This window comes from Nothobranchius furzeri, chromosome 18, assembly GCF_043380555.1.
Source record: "Nothobranchius furzeri strain GRZ-AD chromosome 18, NfurGRZ-RIMD1, whole genome shotgun sequence".
NCBI lineage: Eukaryota > Metazoa > Chordata > Actinopteri > Cyprinodontiformes > Nothobranchiidae > Nothobranchius > Nothobranchius furzeri.
In genome coordinates, this window is record NC_091758.1 from 31024688 (window position 1) to 31042916 (window position 18229).

Consider the following 18229-nt stretch of genomic DNA (forward strand, 5'->3'; position numbering starts at 1 on the left):
TGTGTGTATATATATATATATATATATATATATATATATATACGTTATGTGTATGTCTGTATACGTGTGTGTGTATATATATATATATATATGTACACACATACGTCATGTGTATGTATACGAGTGTGTATATATAGATACACACACGTATACATACACAACGTGTGTGTGTATATATATATATACACACACATATATACATACATACGTTATGTGTGTGTGTATATATATATATATATATATATATATACGCACACACAAACATACGTTATGTGTATGTATACGTATGTGTGTGTGTATATATATATACAAACACAAACAGGTGCAACAACAGCAGGTAAAACTGCTGCATAATTTTAAATGTCTTCTTAGTTTATGAGCAGATAAAACCAAAACTATGTTATAGGAAGTTCCTGTTTTGTTGAGAGTACATGAATGTCACCAGAGCTGCATGCAGATCTGTTATAAATGAACATTTGTTCCAAGCTCATCCTGATAAAACATTTAATAGAAAAAGAAACAAAACCCCTAAAACATTCTCATTAACTACATCCAGTATAGTGTTCATTTATAATCCAGTTCTCATTAAATGATCCATTGCATAGTACTATCCCGTTCCCAAAAATCTAAACACGAAAATTTAAAGCCTCAGATTTCTGTTTATGCTCACTTTTCTGTAGATTCAGGAGAAAATTCAGTGCAGTAAAAAAAAAGATGTTTCAGTGATGATTAAAGGGATTGGGAGAACCTGGAGTGGGTTTCGGAGGTGAACAAAGCAGCAATCATCCAGAGTTTTTCTAGTGCCACTTGTCTCATCTTTTGGCACCAAGAACCTGATCAAAAGTTAAAATTTGCACATAGTAGCTGCTCTCAGAGCACACACTAGAGTTCCGGTCGCTCATTCAGGAGTGCCTGCAGCAGTGCGGGGTAGTTAGGAGTTCCCCAGCCTGTAACCGGGTCCCACGACGGTGCAGAACAGAAACCCTTCCCCTGAACCTGCTCATCCAGACAGGCCTGTTGACACCCTTCAGTCACCTAAAGAACACAAGAATGAACGTTACTTAGGGGGCAGAAGACAAACTGAGCTGCATCATGGATCGTTTTACATTTTAGACAGTCCGTAGGGAATAATGGGGAGTGTGTCTGCGGCTCTTACTTACGTCAAACAGACCCTGTCCCTTCAGCTTGTAGAGGAGCGGGTTTAAGAAGCCCAGGGCAGGTAAGCCCTTTGCAAACCGCTGACCGTTGATGAGGGACAGCATGCCCCCAACCACAGGAGTTGATGCCTGGAGGGGCAGAAATACCACTAACAAGCTCAGAGAACAACAAAACCGGAGGTGAAAATACTTTAAAAAATGCCATGAATGTTATCTCTGCTTCTTAGAAAAGCAAACATTTACTTAATATTTCACCGCTTCTGGATTTTTGCACCAACTAAACTCTAAAGCAAGGCTCCTAAAAAAACCACCCACACTACTAGTTTACCCGTTTAATTATAGATTCACTAGAATAAATACAATAAAGTTTATCCCTCACCAAATAGAATATTTACTAAGAAATCACAATGTAACCATAGAAACACTACTTGGTATATATATATGGTGTGTGTGTGTGTATCCATGTGTCTGCTCTGTCTTCTTGATCCCCATTGAGTCGTGGTGGATGGCTGCTTATACTGAGCCAGGATCCTCTGGAGGTTTCTTCCTATTATAAGGGAGTTTTCCTCTCCACTGTCGCTACATGCTTGCTTAGTATGAGGATTGCTGTAAAGACACTGACACCAATCAGTGACTTGATGCAATTTGCTGGGTTCCTTATGTAGGAAACGTTTTTCTGATTGGCTTAATGAACAGGGGTCTCATTTATCAAACATTGCGTAGAGTCCTTACTAAAACCGTACTTCAGCTCAGCAAAAAAATGTACTTACGCCAAGTAGGTTTGTGATCTATCAAACATGGACTACGCATAGCTGCATGCAATCTCCGCTTCATAAATCAGAAACTATCTAGAAAGGTTCTCAGCTGCATTTTAGTCACATCCCGCCCTCACCACGCCCACTTACTGCCATAAATAGTCAATGCAAAGTGCCTTGTGGACCTCATGCATATACATAAGCCGGCTGTTGCAGTGCTCCGCCAATGACGATGGCGACCGTAGATCAAGGCAGATCAAGGAAGCGCAATTTCACAGAAGCAGAAATTGAGGTAACTGTGGGTGAGGTGGAGAAATGAAAGGAAGTGCTTTTGCAAAACAAATAAGAGAAAATCCACGGAGTGGCACAGCGTTGCTGAAGCCGTCAATGTTGTGAATTCTTCAGAGAGATCTGTGGCGGATATAAAAAATGGTCCATTTGGGATTGGAACCCCAGACCCCCAAGTGAAAGTCACGCGCGCTAACCAGTCAGCCAAACGGAGATCTCCCCTGTCCAAGTAGCCTGTGCGCATGATCAATCGGGTCACAGTGACAGGACACACACTGTCACAGACGCATGACATTCTGTCTCAATCTGTCCCCCTGTTGATATTCTGCATTCCATATTCTGTGCTACAGGCTGTGTGTGTGTGTGTGTGTGTGTGTGTGTGTGTGTGTGTGTGTGTGTGGGTGGGTGGGGGGGGGTCTTGTTCTGTGTGAAAACGAAGCAGTACAAGTGATAATGCTGCAGGATTTCATAATTTTATCCTTCTCAGCAGCAGCTCTGCAGGTGCTCTCCATGTCCAACATGTGCGTAAGCCAGGTCCTTAGTCAACTTAATGTTGCTCACATTTTTCCGCTAAGTTTTCTTTCATAAATCCCAAAGTTTGCGTGGAAAGTTGCTTACGCAGCTTTCCGACCCCGTTTTGTGCGTAAGCAAGCTTGATAAATGAGGCCCCTGACCTGTATGGGCATGTTTACTGTGTGAAGTGCCTTGAGACGACTCTTGTCGTGATTTGGCGCTATATAAATAAACTTGAATTGAACTGAATTAAATTGGTCCGGATCGTGTTTAGACAACTTGAGGAAATAGTTTTTACCGTGTAAACATCAAGAACGGCATGCTCCAGGACCAGTAAGGAAAACATGCATATCATTTAAATATTTATTCTCAGAGAAATTATAATGTTTGAAATACTTTACCGAAGTCCCAGACACCCAGGGGATGGGCACTCTGTCCATGACCACCCAGTAATTTTTGGACAGGGCCGCCATGTCTGGGTAGGCCCGGCCGCTGGTGTTGAAGTAGGACGCAGGAGGGAGAGCTGATGTGCCGGTCTTCAGATACGCCTCCACAGCGCTGGCCTGAGGGGAAAATCAGGAAACCACGACATAAACACCATTTCCTAGTATCAGTACTGAAAACCCTCAGCACAGTTAATGTTGACACAAAACAAGTAAATAATGGTGGGCAACTGAAGTCTGCTTGTATTATATCTGCACCTGGTAGTCCGGCATCTTGAAGACGTTGCTAAAACCTCCTCCGCTGATGTAATCTGTGACTTCATAGGAGACTTTGAACGGATTCTTGAAGGACGTTCCTCCAACTGTGGTCACGTAAGGGCTGCCGAACAGAGAAATCCCCTTATTTCTGACTTTTCCGCCAGATTAACACGCCAATAATGTAGAGGTTTAATAACAGAATGCAGTTTTAGTTTCAGGAATCTGAATTTACCTTGAGGCTGGAAAACTGGGCCTGAAGGTGTTCTGATCTTTACCCATGTGCCTGCATCCTGCACCGTTGTCACCTGAACGTGACACAAGATCAAAGAGATAAAGAGCGGTGTAACAGGTAGCATACCTCGCACACATTTGTCAGATGCTACGGATAAAGTTACAGGAAAAGGCCAACGGATCCTCGGGGTTGTTGTTTTTCTTTTTTGTTTTGTAACAACAACCAGTCGTAGTTCATTCATCATTGTGGTGTTGAATCAGAACTCTGGGTCAGGAAATGAAAGCTCACTCTTCCTCTTCTGAACCACTGAATCATTCCTTTTGAGGAACATCAAACCTTGCTATGTGAATCTCAAAGAGTCACACGTTTTGAATCTGTTATGTTGGTGATGCAGATCGAACGTCTGTAAGGTGTGACTGACCAGAAGCAAAGAGCAGAGAGATCCCCCTGACTCCAGCCTTCATAAACTCGGTGTTGATGCGCATCATGTAGGCGGTGGACAGGCTGTCCTCGTCGTCCCCGTAGCTGATGGTGTGAACCCGGGGCAGGTCGGACATGTTGCTGAGCAACAAAATCCACTGCAGGAAGGGCTCCTGGGACTCGTGACGACCTGGAGACAAACAGTAAAATGAGACATGAGGGAACGTGTTAAGGGTGAATCTATTGAAGTTTTCCTAAAAAATAATGACTCACTCTGACCTGAATTAGAGAAGACCCATGTGGAGATGTTTGCCCCTGTGCTCATGATGTACTCCACATCCAGACTGGCCTCTATACCAGCTTTTCCTTCACCCTGGGTGCCTATGACTTGATCCACCTCGGACAGATGCTTGAACGTCCGACCAAATATGCTCATGAACTCGGCCAGGTCAGCAGGGTGGTAGTACTGCTCCAAGAACTGAAGGACGAGGCAGAAAATGTAAAAACTGCAACGATGTGAAACATAACATCAGAGGGAAACATCACACGTCCACTGACTTGAGCTACAGCCTGTCTGTTGTCCTGATCTGATCCCACATCAGCTGCTGTCAGATTGTAGCGCTCCCTCAGGATGGCGGGAGTCACTCCGAGGTGCACTTCTCCTTTAAACTTCTGCTGCTTCCTGTTGCCGTCTTTCTTTGTAGGCGGGAGGCGGTGAAGTCCTCCAACTGTAGAAGCAGAAAAGCAGCTGATTTTTGTTGACTAGAACGTGACTTGGATGAAAAATCAGCTGAAAATGAAACAAAGCTCACCAAAATCAAGGTGTTGGTGAACATTGTCGCTAACAGCGTATGGACCTGAGGATCTCACAATAGACTGGCCGTCTCTGACGTAATGGTGAAACCTACTTCCTGGAAGAAGCTTCTCAGCAATCCTTCAAACGAAATAAATAATATTAAAACCAAACCAACTGATTTCTACTCAGAGACTAAGGTCTCTGTTTTTAGGTGGTTTTAGTTTCATAAAGTTGACAGACATCCACTGCTTCACATCTGTTAAGCAGTCCAGTAGAAGCCAACTGAATTAAGAGATGAGTGTAAGATGGATCTGAAGATCATCTGCAAAAGTAGAGCTCAATGACGAAATGTATAATGAAAAAAGTGTGGGCCCCAAAATGGAACCTTGTGGAACACCGCTGGTCACAGGTGCTGTTTCTGATGTGAAAAGACCCACGTTCAGGACCTACCCTGCAAGTAGGACTTGAACCATTTAAGAACAGTGCCCCTACCAACACGACTCCAGATGAGACAGCAGAATGTCATGATCAAAAGCATTGAATGCAGCAAATAAATCCAATAACAATAGAGCAGCCAAATTACCAGAGTCACTGATTACCAACAAATTAAAAACCTGTAAAAGAGCACTTTCAGTGCTGACGTGCATTGAAACCTGATTGAAATTTTTCTAAAGGTAAAATAATCTTGTAGCTGATAAATGAACCACTTTCTCCAGGGCCTTTGACAGAAAGCTAAGCTTAGAAACAATCAATCAATCAATCAACTTTTATTTATGTAGCACTTTATCGTACAATACATGCAACTCAAAGTGCTTAACAAACCCACATTCCCTCCCATCCCCAGAATTTTAAAAACAGTCTGACAATAAAAACCCCTTCACAACACTCATCCTCCGGCACACACGCACACACATGCACACGCACGCACACACGCACACACACACACACACACGCACACACATGCATACATGCCCCCTTTCCCATGGTAAAAAAACACGATTGACTGAGCTCAGATGAGCCAGACCAGCTAAGATAAGGATAAGGAAACACCATCAGGGGAGCCATCTGCCCCGGCAGCAGCAGATCCACAGCAGCAGCCGAGGCACTGACACAGGGCGCCCACCTCCATCTAGGCACACCTGGAAAGCACCCAGGCCACCACAGCCGACCACCGCTGCCGGGGCAGAGGGCTCCCACAGAGGAACCACTGGAAAAAGGTTAAATTAAGGTTAAAATATACAATCAAAAGAACTAAAATGAGATTTGTAATATAAAAAGTTATATAGATATTAAAATAATGTTGATCATAAATCATGGTAAAAAACTGTTTAAAAAGCAAGTATAAAGAAAGAATACATTAAATAAATTTAAAAATAGATAAATAAATAACCTAAGTAATTAAATAATTTAAAAAGTGATAGTAATTAGTTAAAAGCTAAGCTAAAAAGATGGGTCTTGAGCCTGTTTCTAAAAACATGAACGTTCTCAGCAGCCCTGAGGTCCCCTGGCAGCTCGTTCCAGAGGCGAGGACTGTAGTACTGGAAGGACGCTTCGCCGTCAGTATGAGTCGTGACTTTAGGGATGACAAGGAGACGGCTGCCAGAGGAGCGCAGAGACCGCGTGGGTTCATACGGTAAAAGCAGTTCTGAAAGACAAGAAGGCCCAAGACCGTTAAGACACGTAAAAACCGTTAAAAGTATTTTGAAATCGATCCTGAAACATACAGGGAGCCAATGCAGTGATTCTAAAACTGAAGTGATGTGCTCTCGCCTCCTGGTCTTCGTCAGGACACGTGCTGCTGAGTTTTGTAATAGTTGTAGACTTGAAATCCTCTTTTTAGGAAGACCAGAAAGCAGGGCATTGCAGTAGTCTATCCTACTGGTGATAAAAGCATGCATCAGCGTCTCCGTATTGGCCCAAGAGAGAATGGGGCAGACTCTGGCGATGTTCTTTAGATGATAAAAAAATATTTTGGTGATATTTTCAATATGATGGATAAAACTCAGCTCAGTCAAAGATGACACCCAGGTTCTTCACTTGTGAAAATGGATTACAAGACAGTGATTGTAATTTTGGTAAAAGCTTATCTCTGGGACCGATAACTAAAACTTCAGTTTTGTCTTGGCTGAGCTGGAGAAAGTTTTCTGCCATCCAGGATTTGATGTCAAAAATGCAATTAAAAAGTGTTTCCATTAGCCGTGTGTCATCAGGAGACAGAGATGTACAGCTGTGTATCATCAGCGTAACTGTGGAAATTCACCCCGTGTCTCCTGATGACACTGCCGAGAGGGAGCATATAAAGGTTAAAAAGCGCTGGGCCTAAAATTGAACCCTGGGGCACACCACATGTAATCCCATGAACCCTCAAGAAACAACTATATTTAGAAAGGTAAGTAGGATCTAAACTTGGCTATTTTAAGAGTGGAGGCTAGTTTAAAACACTGTAGGACTTAACCTGAGAGGAGGGAAACATTAGAGGTGGAATGTAGTCCAGAACACAGAGAGAAGGCCTCTAATGATGGGTAATGACCAATAGTTCCTACAGAGGGACTGGTTGAAACAAAAGGGGAAAGAACTTAGATCTAAAACAGAAGATAATGATCTAATAAGTGAGATTTTATCTGGGAAAAGGTTTAGGGCAGGGGTAGACAACTTCCTTCCTTGAGAGCCGGTATCAGGTATGTTTTAGTTGTTTCTCTGCTCCAGCAGCTGATGAAGCTCGGCAGGATTAAAATGATTAAAATCAGGTGTAATGAAGCAGAGAAGAAACTAAAGCATGAATGATACTGGTCCTCGGAGAAGGGAGTTGTCTACCCCTGGTTTAGGGTTGAAGGCATTTGGTCAGACTATAAAAAAGAGGAAGACTGCTGCATGATGCCTGATTGTCTTTAAAACCGCAGAAACAGGAACTGCCTCACAAGATACTATTTTCACGAGATTTACGAGACTAAAGCAGAAAAGTCACCAGGAGCCTTTTTCCTGTTTTCACACAAAAGAGAAGAGAAAACAGGACAAATGTTACCAAATAAAGAAACGCTTACTCTGCAGTCATGGTGCACTGTAAAAAGTCCTGAGTGTGAACAGTGTGACAGCTTGAAATCCCATGATGCTGCAGCCAGCTATGCACCGTTTTCTGGGTGAGTTCAGACGGACGAACAAGAGAAGCGACTTCTTCAAGACTGAGATATTTTCCTGGGGAGGAAGTTTGAAGAATCTCATAAAGTCACACTTGACTCCTTTCTGTGTGTGTGTGTGTGTGTGTGTGTGTGTGTGTGTGTGTGTGTGTGTGTGTGTGTGTGTGTGTGTGTGTGTGTGTGTGTGTGTGTTATCCAGTATGTGTAGTGTTGAATACCATAATGAGCTGAATCTGGGTCTGACACCAGCCTGAGTCTTTCCTCCAACAGATGAATGTTCTGCTGCTTCAGGGCAAAGGTCAGCTTCAGCTCATCTGAGGCATCAGCTCGACCAACATGAGTCCAGTCCTTAGAAATCCTAAAAAATAAATAAATAAAATCATCCTATCATAACAATAAACTACACCTTAGATTCAAACATCTGCTTACAGGACATCTTGGTCATATTCAAGATATCCACACCAGACCAAGGAGGTGCATAACAGGGGGATGGAGAAGGTCAATCTGATGGAGACAGAAAACAATAACACAGCTTTAAAATTCTAGGTCATCACACCCGAAAGTAGTTTGTGGTTATGACAACAACTAGTGATGCATATGAGCTCAAAAGGTAATTCGAGGTGAAAAAAACAATTTTAAGCAACATTTTAGCCATTTTTAAAAATGTAACATGGACAGAAGTTATTTACAGCCGCAACATTAGCCACGACTAAGGTCAATGCCAAAAGGTAAACAAAAGCTTAAGACGGGTTAAGATATATTACATTTTATTTTTTTGGTGGTGCCATAAAAATAAAATATTTCATCTTATTCAGGTACTCACAGTATCTTCATGGTGTCACGGCAGTGACTAGCCTGCTATAAAGGCAGCTCGTTTCGCTGTTGTCGCCGGATACGTCATTTGGAATCCTAGGATGTCCAAGGAAGGTCCCGCCTTTCTCACCTCTGATTGGCTGGAAGGGCTCTCCTACGATTGGCTATTTCATGTAAGACGTTTAAATGATATATTTATTTAGTCTGGCTTGCCAGGCTAGGGTTTTTATGTTTACAGCCAGATCTTCAGGAGTGTTTTGAAGAAAATAGCTATAATAAACATCCTTTCCTGTTTTGCAACAAACCAGTTTTAGTTTCATAAATGAACGTGGAAAAACGTCAAATGTGAACTTGTAATAAATCTTATTGCATTTTATCACACTGTAGACTGACTCCATATCTGTTGGCTCTATAGGGGTTATCTTATTATTTAGTTATTAGGCTATCCTATGTCTTCACTTTAATAAATTAAGGGTGTTTACAAGTTAGAGCACATCTCTCATCATCAGATTAAATGCGTGTCATTTATCAAAAATCAACCGATTATGATTTAGACCAATTTTTCACCAGTTTTCATTATTCTAGAAAAGAAAAAGACCTGATGCACACAGCTGGGCAGAATATGGCAGTTTTCATAAATTTCATACCCAGATAAGGCACATATGTTTATCCTATGTACTCTAACACTTGAGAGCCAAGAGATACGAAGTAAGTCCAACAGTTTGATAAATGCAACAAGATTCACATTTTACGTTTTTCAGTTTTTTATCAAACATAAAATATTTTTGCAAAACAGGACAGAATGGTTATTAAAGCACTAAGTCCACATTTTCATTACAAAACTCCAGAGATGTGGACTCAAGTCACATGACTTGGACTCCAGGCAGACTCGAGTCAATATTTTAATGACTTCTGACTTGACTTGATAAAATTTATAAAGACTTACGACTTGACTCGGACTTAAACGCCAATGACTTGCGAGTTAAATCGACTTGCATCTGTTACTTGATGATGACTTGAGCATATTTGATATTTTAGCACAAAAGTGGCACGACATGGACAAAAATCAGAAATCATTCTTGTTCTGCAAAATGCAGAAGCACTTTATTTAGAATCAGTTTCAGTTGAACTTTCTGCTTGTTTGAGCAAATAAATGAAGCTTTAAGAAGCTTTATTTCTGGAATTTATTTATTATCATTGTCATTAAATTGAAGTTGGACAGATGACTTGATTATGACTTGAAAATTCAAAGCTAAGGACTTGGACTTCCTCATAATTGACTATGGATTCGACTTGGACTTGATTGTCTTTGACTTGGACTTGACCGGAAAGACTTGTGCTTTGCACAGCAGAGACTTGGTCACACCTCTGGAAAAACTCCCCAAACCAGCTTTATGCTGTTAGCGAGGACAGGCGGTTTGCTGCTAAATGAAATAGTAGTGGAGCCTTTCTAGCCAATCAGAAGCGAGAAAGGCGGGATCTTCCTTAGACATCCTAGGATTCCAAATGTCGCTCCCGGAGTCACGTGAGAGGCGTTCACGTACTCTTAACCGCGGTGGGGTTTTACAGCTTTATACTGGTAAAAGCTTCCGTCATCCAGGTCATGGGAATCCAAAGGGTTCAACTGAAGGCAATTAGACGTCTTTGGTTTCTTGAAGATGTTTCGCTTCTCATCCGAGGAGCTTTGTCAATTCCAACTGGAATACGGGAGAGTCAAGCTTATAAGCTGTCTATAACAAAAAGGAAAACAAAAGGAAGAAAAACACATCAAGAAAGTTCCCCAAAATTGCAGATACTCTAATTGGGCCTTTGTGAAATCTACAAGATGTCTGGAAAAGCATCCAAAGCAGCAACCAAAGGCCAGCATTCGTGGCAGGAGTCTGAGAGAAACTTAGAAGAATCTTCTCCAAACACAACATCCCAATAAACTTTACACCCAACAACACCCTCAGACAGAAACTGGTCCATCCAAAAGACAAAACACCCAAACAGAAGCTCTGTAGCATCGTTTATGCAGTCCAGTGTAGTGAGGACTGTCCAGATGTTTACATTGGAGAAACACATGGCACAACACAGCAGAGCCACCGTTTCAGGTCAAGACTCTCATGTATTTATCAGGATTGTGCTCATTTTATTATTTTTTCATAAGTGAAAAATTCAAAATTATCCTTTAAGGTAAATAAAATATTCTAGTAGTACATCTTTACAGTGATGCCGTTAAAAAAATCAACTATTGATCTTACTATACCTTTTATTATCTAATCATACATTTAATTAATTATTGATTAAAAAAAAAGAGTAGCTTGTACCAAAATACAAAAGCCATACGTATCTAAATATTTCTGGTCTATATTAAACCCTAAACTCCAAAAACCAAGCACATTTAAATGAGATCAAACAAAAAAGGTTTATTAAAAAGACATTTACAACTAGATCTTTGAGAACGCACTTAAGGTAAAAAACCATATTGACAAAGAGCCAGTCGGATTTACAAAATTAAGGACTTTAAATTTCTAACTTAACAGATCTTCCAAGCAAAACTTCTAGTTGAAATTCTATATACATATATGTAAATATATATATATATATATATATATGTGCGTTTGATTGGTTAAACCTGGTAAAAATGTATTTACATCTTCAATCTGTTCTTCTGACTCCAGTTCATGTGGACTATTTCCTAAAAGAAAATAAAACATTTAATCTTTAATTCCAATCAGGTGTCTGAGAAGTAGAAGTCCTGCTGCTCGTCGCTGTCAGACAGACAGTCAGTGTTTCCTGGGAACATCTCCCAAACTGCAAAGTTGTTGTTTTCTACTGAAGGAAAAAAGAAGATGTTAATAAAGGTTTGGTCTGATGTAAATTTGTGTAGGACAGGGTTATCTGCAGGTTTAAGGGAGCCAAATTTATGACTTTTTAATACCTTTTTTAAGGCCACTTTGACCAAATTTATGCAATTTTTTTATTTATTTTAAGCTACAATTTCCAGCAATTGCCTGGAACCGGTGATCACCACGTCGAGGATGTGGGATTAGCCATCCAGTTACCATTAAACTTGCACATCCCCATGGCGCAAGCTCCCACTAGCTTAACCAGCTATATGTGCTCATCTAAAAACAGCCCCCTTTCACAACCAACTGAATGTGTACGGTTCCGCTTATATCACACAAAAAATCCTGAACACTAACTAGAAATTCATGAACATTTTATAGAAATAAAAGAATCTTGTTTGTTGGGTCTTTGGTAATTTAAGACCTTTGGAAATTGTTTTCAAGGCCTTAAATTTGGAAAAGTAAATTTAAGACTTTTTAAGGACCCGCGGATACCCTGGTAGGATAAAAACTTTTACATGTATTATTATACTACAGTAGCCGAGTGTATTTTGTAGTAAATGTAATTAGACACCAACCTGTGCATCTTTGTATTGAGCGTTTAACTGACGGCGTTGCAAATTTCTACAAGAAACAAAGAGACTCTTCAATGTGAAATCAGACGACTTAAATGAGTCAGAAATGAAACCATCAATCCTTCAAAAGCCCGTACCGTTGGCTGTGTCATCCTGGAGGCGTTGAACTGATTCTTTTTCATTTTCTTCTGCAGTTGATAAACGACCTTGTTGTCGTTTTTGCTTTGAAAATGGAGAAAACCACAACGGCGTTATTTGTCTGGAGTCAGCGAAGAAAATAAAAATGCAGAAGTCGAGCTCTTACGTGTTGGGAGAGCCGATCATGCCCGGAGTGATGGGCAAACACTGAGGCGTCTTCGCTTCGGGGAAACGCGACAACATCGGGGTCTGAGGTGCCAGGCTCGAAATCGTGAACTCGTGTTCGTCGCTCAAACACACAGAAGGAACCTGATCATCAACGGGTCAAAGAGTCAGTTCCTCATCTCGTCACGAGTCGGATTTGCACAGAAAAACGTGAAGCAGACAGACCTCGACGCGCTGGTTCTGCATGTACGCCGAGCTGAAGGCGTCGTCGACATCTTCTCTGGCCACAGCCTCCAGGAACTGACGCACCTGCTGCTTCCTCTTCAACGTCCCCACTCGGGCAGAAACCACCGGGCGCTCTGTTATCACATGAATTTGCTCAGTTCTGGTTTTATACCACAAACATTGCTAACAGCCGGTACTGATCTACCTGGAGGTTTCGGTTCTTGCACCTTCGTCTTCTTCTTGGGTTTTGCGGTGCCTCTCTCTGGACTCTGGCGTGCTCCCTTTGACACGTGCTGCTTGTGGCATTCTTCTGCTGAGCGGGTTCCCACCATCCTCGCCACCTTGGCCCAGAAGCCCGTTATGTTTCGGGGATAGAAAGACACGGCTCTGGAAAACAAAATCAGATATAAAATTCATGCTTATAGATTTGACTTCTCACCGCATGAACTTACTCTTGAAGCTTACTGAGCTCCATCTTGGTCCACCCGTTTTCATCTTCCTCTTTCTGTTTAACTTTGTCGCTCAGTCTTGTTCTGCCCATCGTTTTCGGTTCTTCCTCCCTCTTCTTAGAGGACAAAAGGCTGCGGTCCGGTTGTGTTTTGTTGGAGATGCTCACACCTACCTTACTAGCCACCCTTTTCTCCTGCCTTCTTTTCTTCTTAGGAAACTCTTCATCTGACAAAGTGGGGCTTGATGAATTCTCAGTAGAAGGTGAGATCCGATTTCTACTTGATGCTTTCAGTGAATACCGGATGGTGCCGTCCGTCTGCTTCTGTGACCTCTGTGTTGAAGATGCTTCAGGTTCACCTTGTTTTTGTAAGCCACCGTTTTTGTATCTTCTTCTCGTGTGTGGAAGCCTTTGACTGGAGGTCCTTGTGCTACCAGACGGGATCTCAAACATCTCTCGGGTGGGCCCAGATGAATTACCGGGCTTCTTGTCACGGCTAACGCCAGTTTTATTCTGATTTTGAAACGCTCTAACCTTCCTCACCAGCTGTGAGGGCTCCTCTTTTTCTATTTTCTTAGAATCTAGAAGAAAAAATAGAAATCTGTAAATAAACTCTGCTTATATCAGCACCAAAGCCTCCACCTCTCCTGAGAGCTTTACCCTCTCTCCTGGGCTGGAGCGCATCTGCCGGCTTCTGCGACTGTCTCAAAGATGCTATTGAAGAAGTGTCCTGTAGGAAAAAAATGATTCATTTCATTTGATTATTTACTCGTAGGATAACCGAGCAACGTAACTTGTGCTTACAGAGGTATCGTAACAATCGTGGATGGTGACGTTCATGTCTACATCTAGAGTGATTCTCCCTCCTCTCCAGTACTCCAGAGGAGGCTTGATCACTCGGCCGCTTCGAGAAACTTTAGTAGAGGAGGCAGGAGGACAAGAATCAGCTGGAAAGGAAACAAAAACAGATAAAATTTTAACGCAGCTGAACTAAATGAATAAACAAGCTAGCTAAGAGTCTCACTTACGTGTCCTGAATGAATCTCGTCTCCATCTTTTCACAGACTGGCTAGCAGAGGCTTTGGGGGGCGTGACGTCCTTCGCTTTGTTTTTCCTTGTTTCCTTCCTGCAATTCAAGGAAATTTAATAAAAACTAAAATTAAAAATAGCTTGGAAGAAATTATTTTCTGTAAAGGTTTGGATTCAGGAATATTCTCACGTTTTGCACTCGGACGTCATTTTCTCATAAAGAGTCTTCCACATCGGAGGAAATCCAGACTCAAACTTCTTCAAAAAGCTCTTTGGAAGATCTAAGGATGAAAAAACGAGAGGTGAAAAAAATGTTGTTAGACTTTTTAATGTTCAAAGGTCTCTGTCGCTCATTGTTATGCCTTAAGGGTCATTTTCTGTGGTAAAAAAAAAAAGCTCTGGTGCTTTTGTTTCAGAGGGTAGAAGTGTGTCGAGAGAGAGAGAGAGAGAGAGAGAGAGAGAGAGAGAGAGAGAGAGAGAGAGAGAGAGAGAGAGAGAGAGAGAGCGAGAGAGAGAGAGAGAGAGAGAGAGAGAGAGAGAGAGAGAGAGAGAGAGAGAGAGTGTGTGTGTGTGTGACAACAGGATTCGCATCTGCAGGTGTTCCACCGAACTCGTAACGTAATGAGCGTGTTCATTCCTACCAGGAACATTTCAGATGTGCAGCAGCTGCAAAAGCGTTCCACACAGCTGGCCCCGCAAGACCATGCATGACTTCATCAGTTCATGTGATAACAAGCAAGGACAAAGACTGGGCTGCATGCTGGCGCAGTGGTTAGCACTGTTGCCTCGCAGCATGAAGGTTGCAGGTTCGAAACTCGGCTGCGGCCTTTCTGCGTGGAGTTGCGTGTTCTCCCCATGCATGCGTGGGTGTCCGCCGAGTACTCCGGTTTCCCCCACAGATCACAACATGCCCTATAGGTTATAAATTGTAAGTCGCTTTGGATAAAAGCGTCTGCTAAGTGAATAAACATAAACAAAGATGATGGCTTGCTTCCAAAAGGTCTGTAGTTTATTCTTCTGTTTACCTCCACCAAGGAGGCGTCACAGGCAACTATGTATTTTATTATATAGTTAGGCAAACTGAAATCTGCATTTTATTTTGAAATTCGCCAGAGATGTTTTAAAAATCCCCCATGTTTGATTTCCAGTCTGGCCTGATCTGAACTGCTGAGCTCGACGTGCTCTGGAATCGTAGAGCGTTAACTGGAGGGACGGGCCGCTGCACGTACGTTGAAAACAATCCCATTGACTTTAGCTGCACTTATTAGCTTCCCATTATACTTCACAGACGTTTCACGACACTCATGCATTCAGTGGAGAGTCAGGGTCACTCATTAATATTCATGACATGATATCTGAACAGCTCTCTGATTGGCTAACAGCAATGCAACTCTTCCGCTGTCCCTGTTCGCTCTTGGTTTGGGTAAAAAATGTAACATTGATGTTTCATCTCCACAAATAACAAAAGCCTGCGCATGTTCCACCATGTTGTGGAGTTTTAATGCTAATGTTTAGCTTCTACTAGCCAAAACGAGGTCTGCTCTCCCCTCACGGCTGCAAAGTCAACACAGCCTTCTGCGAGTCCATGAGTCAAATCGTTTTGCCATCTGGTTCCTTTCTGCGGCTAGAAAAACATTTTCACGTTCAGCAAACATCTGAAGCTCATTGTGACTCAGCAAACGAGACCTTTAATTCTGGCTAATGCAGGTTCCCATTATTATTTGATCAGGTGTGAATGATAGGGCTTACCAGAATCACGATGCATTTTAATTTTCCCAACCAGTACGTACACCCGACCGGAGGCGGTTTTCAGCACCCTTGATGAGACTCTGTCCACGATGAAACTACTGTTCCACAGAATGTTGTCGGTCCTGGAAGGTCAGTCAAGTACAAAACACCAGAGTTCACACACCACCACACAGGATCTGAAAAGTCCCACGTTTATGACTGGAACGAAACATTATGTCTGTATGTTGATGCTTTATTAGTACAGGCTATGACTTATAAAACTGTGACTTTTTGTTGACACACTTACCCGTGAATCCCGGTGACAAACAGGCCTTTAGGATTTCTTCCTAGGGACCACTTTTTAAGATAAATCACACTTTCCTGTAGACAAAAACGTTAGTAAGGAATGCTAAACTAAAACTTTCATTTTTAGTCAACATTAATGAGAAATTTATTTACCCCAGACTTAAAGACAATGGTCTTTTATTTATTAATTTACTAATTGTGTATTATTTGTGTATTTATTTGTTATAGAGATGCATTCCAAATGTTTTCTATTCTGGATAGAAATAACAACAAAAAAAACAACAACATGTCAACAGTGCTTGAAATATATTATACTCACAGCTGGGAATTCCTGCTGATTGATCCAAAGGCTGCGTTTGGACTCATCCTTGTCCCTCTTCGGTATGGAGATCTGTGGAGTGTTCAGCACAAGCGGATCTTCCAGCAGAATAGGCTGTTCGAGTGTAGCGGGAACCCAGACATCCTCTGCTCCACCCGTCTCTGAGCGGCTGCCAGCTGAGTCTTCTCTGTCTTGGTTTACTGGGTCTGTGGTTTCTGGAGCATCGGCCGAAGCATCTTCCTCCATCTCTTCCATAGAGCGAGCCGTGGAGGGAGAAGTGTCAGAGTCCTGCATGCTTCCTTTGAAAGAGAAAAAGTCATTAACTTTAGCACAATCTTGCTGTGCAGCAAAACCACACGATGCTTTGCGCTCATCCCCACCAGTCAGCGCTCTTCTGCTGTTGTGAACATTTGTCTTTCCCCCTTTGCTCTCCCTCTCCTTCATGTAGGCAAACATCTTGGCAGGGGAGGCTGTGGGTAATCTTTCCAACACAACAGTGCAGCCTGTTGACAAAAACAATAAACAAAGAAAAGCCCTTAAAACTGTTTTTCTCTTAATGGGACAAAATGCAGAAAAAACAGACACAACTCACGTTTGTTTACGACTGAGCTTGACTGGGGGGTCTTGGGTTGTTGGAGCATCTCTGACTGATCAGCAGGAAGTCCTCCAGCCAGTATGCTAGAGTTGTTGTGAGTGTGATCCTCTGTGGACAACGACCTTCTCATTCCTCTCGCATCTTCCACGCGCTCCTCGGTGGTTCTGATGACACAATTACACTCCTGTTGATCTAGTTTCTTCCTCAGCCTGTTCTTTATGGGGGTAAACATCCTCCCCTGAGACACAGGACTAAGAGGGGTTGCTCTCTTATCAGACACACTCCTTCCCGTGCTTTCTACTGACTGTCTCTTCACTGGACTCCTGCTGGACAAAACACGTGACTCCCAGATCTGAGGTGTCCTTTGGTGGATCTGATCTCTGGTGACCGAAGAGAAAGGCTGAGACACAGCTGTTGACTCCATTAAAGTCCCGTCTCTCAGCTTTCGTTTGTATCCACACAAATCAGTCATTGGAGATGTTTCCCGCAACGATGAGTACCCACATTTCTTCTGGGGACTCGAAATGGGCGAAAGAGTCAAAGCCTGCGCTTCGTTGTAATGAGAATCAACCGTTTTGTTTTCCTTGTGTTTGTCGACCGTGTTCGTAGATTTCCTCCAGGGAGAGAGAAAAGCTGCCCCATGTTTCTCTCTAACGCTTAACAGCGGATTGTTGCCTATAAAATCGTCCAGCTTCGCGTTCATCGCCTCCATCTGCACTTTAGATTTGAGCCTCGCAAACACCTTTGCGGGAGATTCGAAGTAGGAATGTGTGTGTTGTAATGAATTAAATGACGCCATAGTTTAACACATTAAACGGGACCTAATGTATCCGGTTTCCAGACTAGTAGCTAGCTCGCTAGCCTAGCGCGCTATTTTCGAATTTCTCTGCGCTGCTGTCTTTGGCTGGAATTCTCTGACGTACACCCAAAACAAAACGTCAGTACAGTTTTACGTCCGCTACGCACGCTTCTTCGCGTTCTTCTTCAAAAGACAAAACTTCGCAAGTCTCGATCTGTTAAAATGTGTAGCTAAAAATTAACAACTGAAAAAGTGGAGGTTA

The 18229-nt window shown here is 42.4% G+C and overlaps 2 protein-coding genes across 3 annotated transcripts; both read right to left on the minus strand.

The window, feature by feature from the left end:
* Positions 1-651: 651 nt before the first annotated feature.
* On the minus strand, positions 652-8916 carry tpp1 (tripeptidyl peptidase I). Its single transcript, XM_015970030.3, has 13 exons — positions 8820-8916; positions 8426-8500; positions 8215-8354; positions 7904-8054; positions 4879-5000; positions 4625-4794; positions 4346-4544; positions 4068-4256; positions 3647-3719; positions 3415-3535; positions 3115-3276; positions 1161-1286; positions 652-1035 (listed from the first exon to the last, which is right to left on the minus strand). Exons 1-13 carry the CDS (start codon positions 8828-8830, stop codon positions 883-885), a joined length of 1692 nt encoding a protein of 563 aa, XP_015825516.3. The 5' UTR covers positions 8831-8916; the 3' UTR covers positions 652-882.
* A 2428-nt stretch (positions 8917-11344) lies between these two features.
* mis18bp1 (MIS18 binding protein 1) lies at positions 11345-18169 on the minus strand. Of its 2 annotated transcripts, none has more exons than XM_070546750.1 (16): positions 17166-18169; positions 16954-17076; positions 16574-16872; positions 16256-16329; positions 15970-16091; positions 14411-14501; positions 14220-14317; positions 13996-14138; positions 13852-13921; positions 13196-13772; positions 12949-13130; positions 12744-12877; positions 12520-12662; positions 12353-12437; positions 12219-12264; positions 11345-11623 (listed from the first exon to the last, which is right to left on the minus strand). In XM_070546750.1, exons 1-16 carry the CDS (start codon positions 17965-17967, stop codon positions 11526-11528), a joined length of 3087 nt encoding a protein of 1028 aa, XP_070402851.1. In that variant the 5' UTR covers positions 17968-18169; the 3' UTR covers positions 11345-11525. The 2 variants fall into 2 exon arrangements, with proteins under 2 accessions (XP_070402851.1, XP_070402850.1); XM_070546749.1 differs by having other exon boundaries at positions 11345-11626.
* Positions 18170-18229: the final 60 nt, after the last annotated feature.

Coding starts and splice junctions, on each gene's coding strand:
- tpp1 (XM_015970030.3), bottom strand. Junction 8,055..8,214: donor CCCAGATTCAGCTCATTATG/GTATTCAACACT, acceptor CTTCCTCCCCAG/GAAAATATCTCAGTCTTGAA. Junction 3,277..3,414: donor TCAAGATGCCGGACTACCAG/GTGCAGATATAA, acceptor TTTTCCCCTCAG/GCCAGCGCTGTGGAGGCGTA.
- mis18bp1 (XM_070546749.1), bottom strand. CDS start 17,967: ATGGCGTCATTTAATTCATTACAACACACACATTCCTACTTCGAATCT. Junction 16,092..16,255: donor TTTGTCACCGGGATTCACGG/GTAAGTGTGTCA, acceptor CTGACCTTCCAG/GACCGACAACATTCTGTGGA. Junction 13,131..13,195: donor GAGCTCAGTAAGCTTCAAGA/GTAAGTTCATGC, acceptor TTTGTTTTCCAG/AGCCGTGTCTTTCTATCCCC.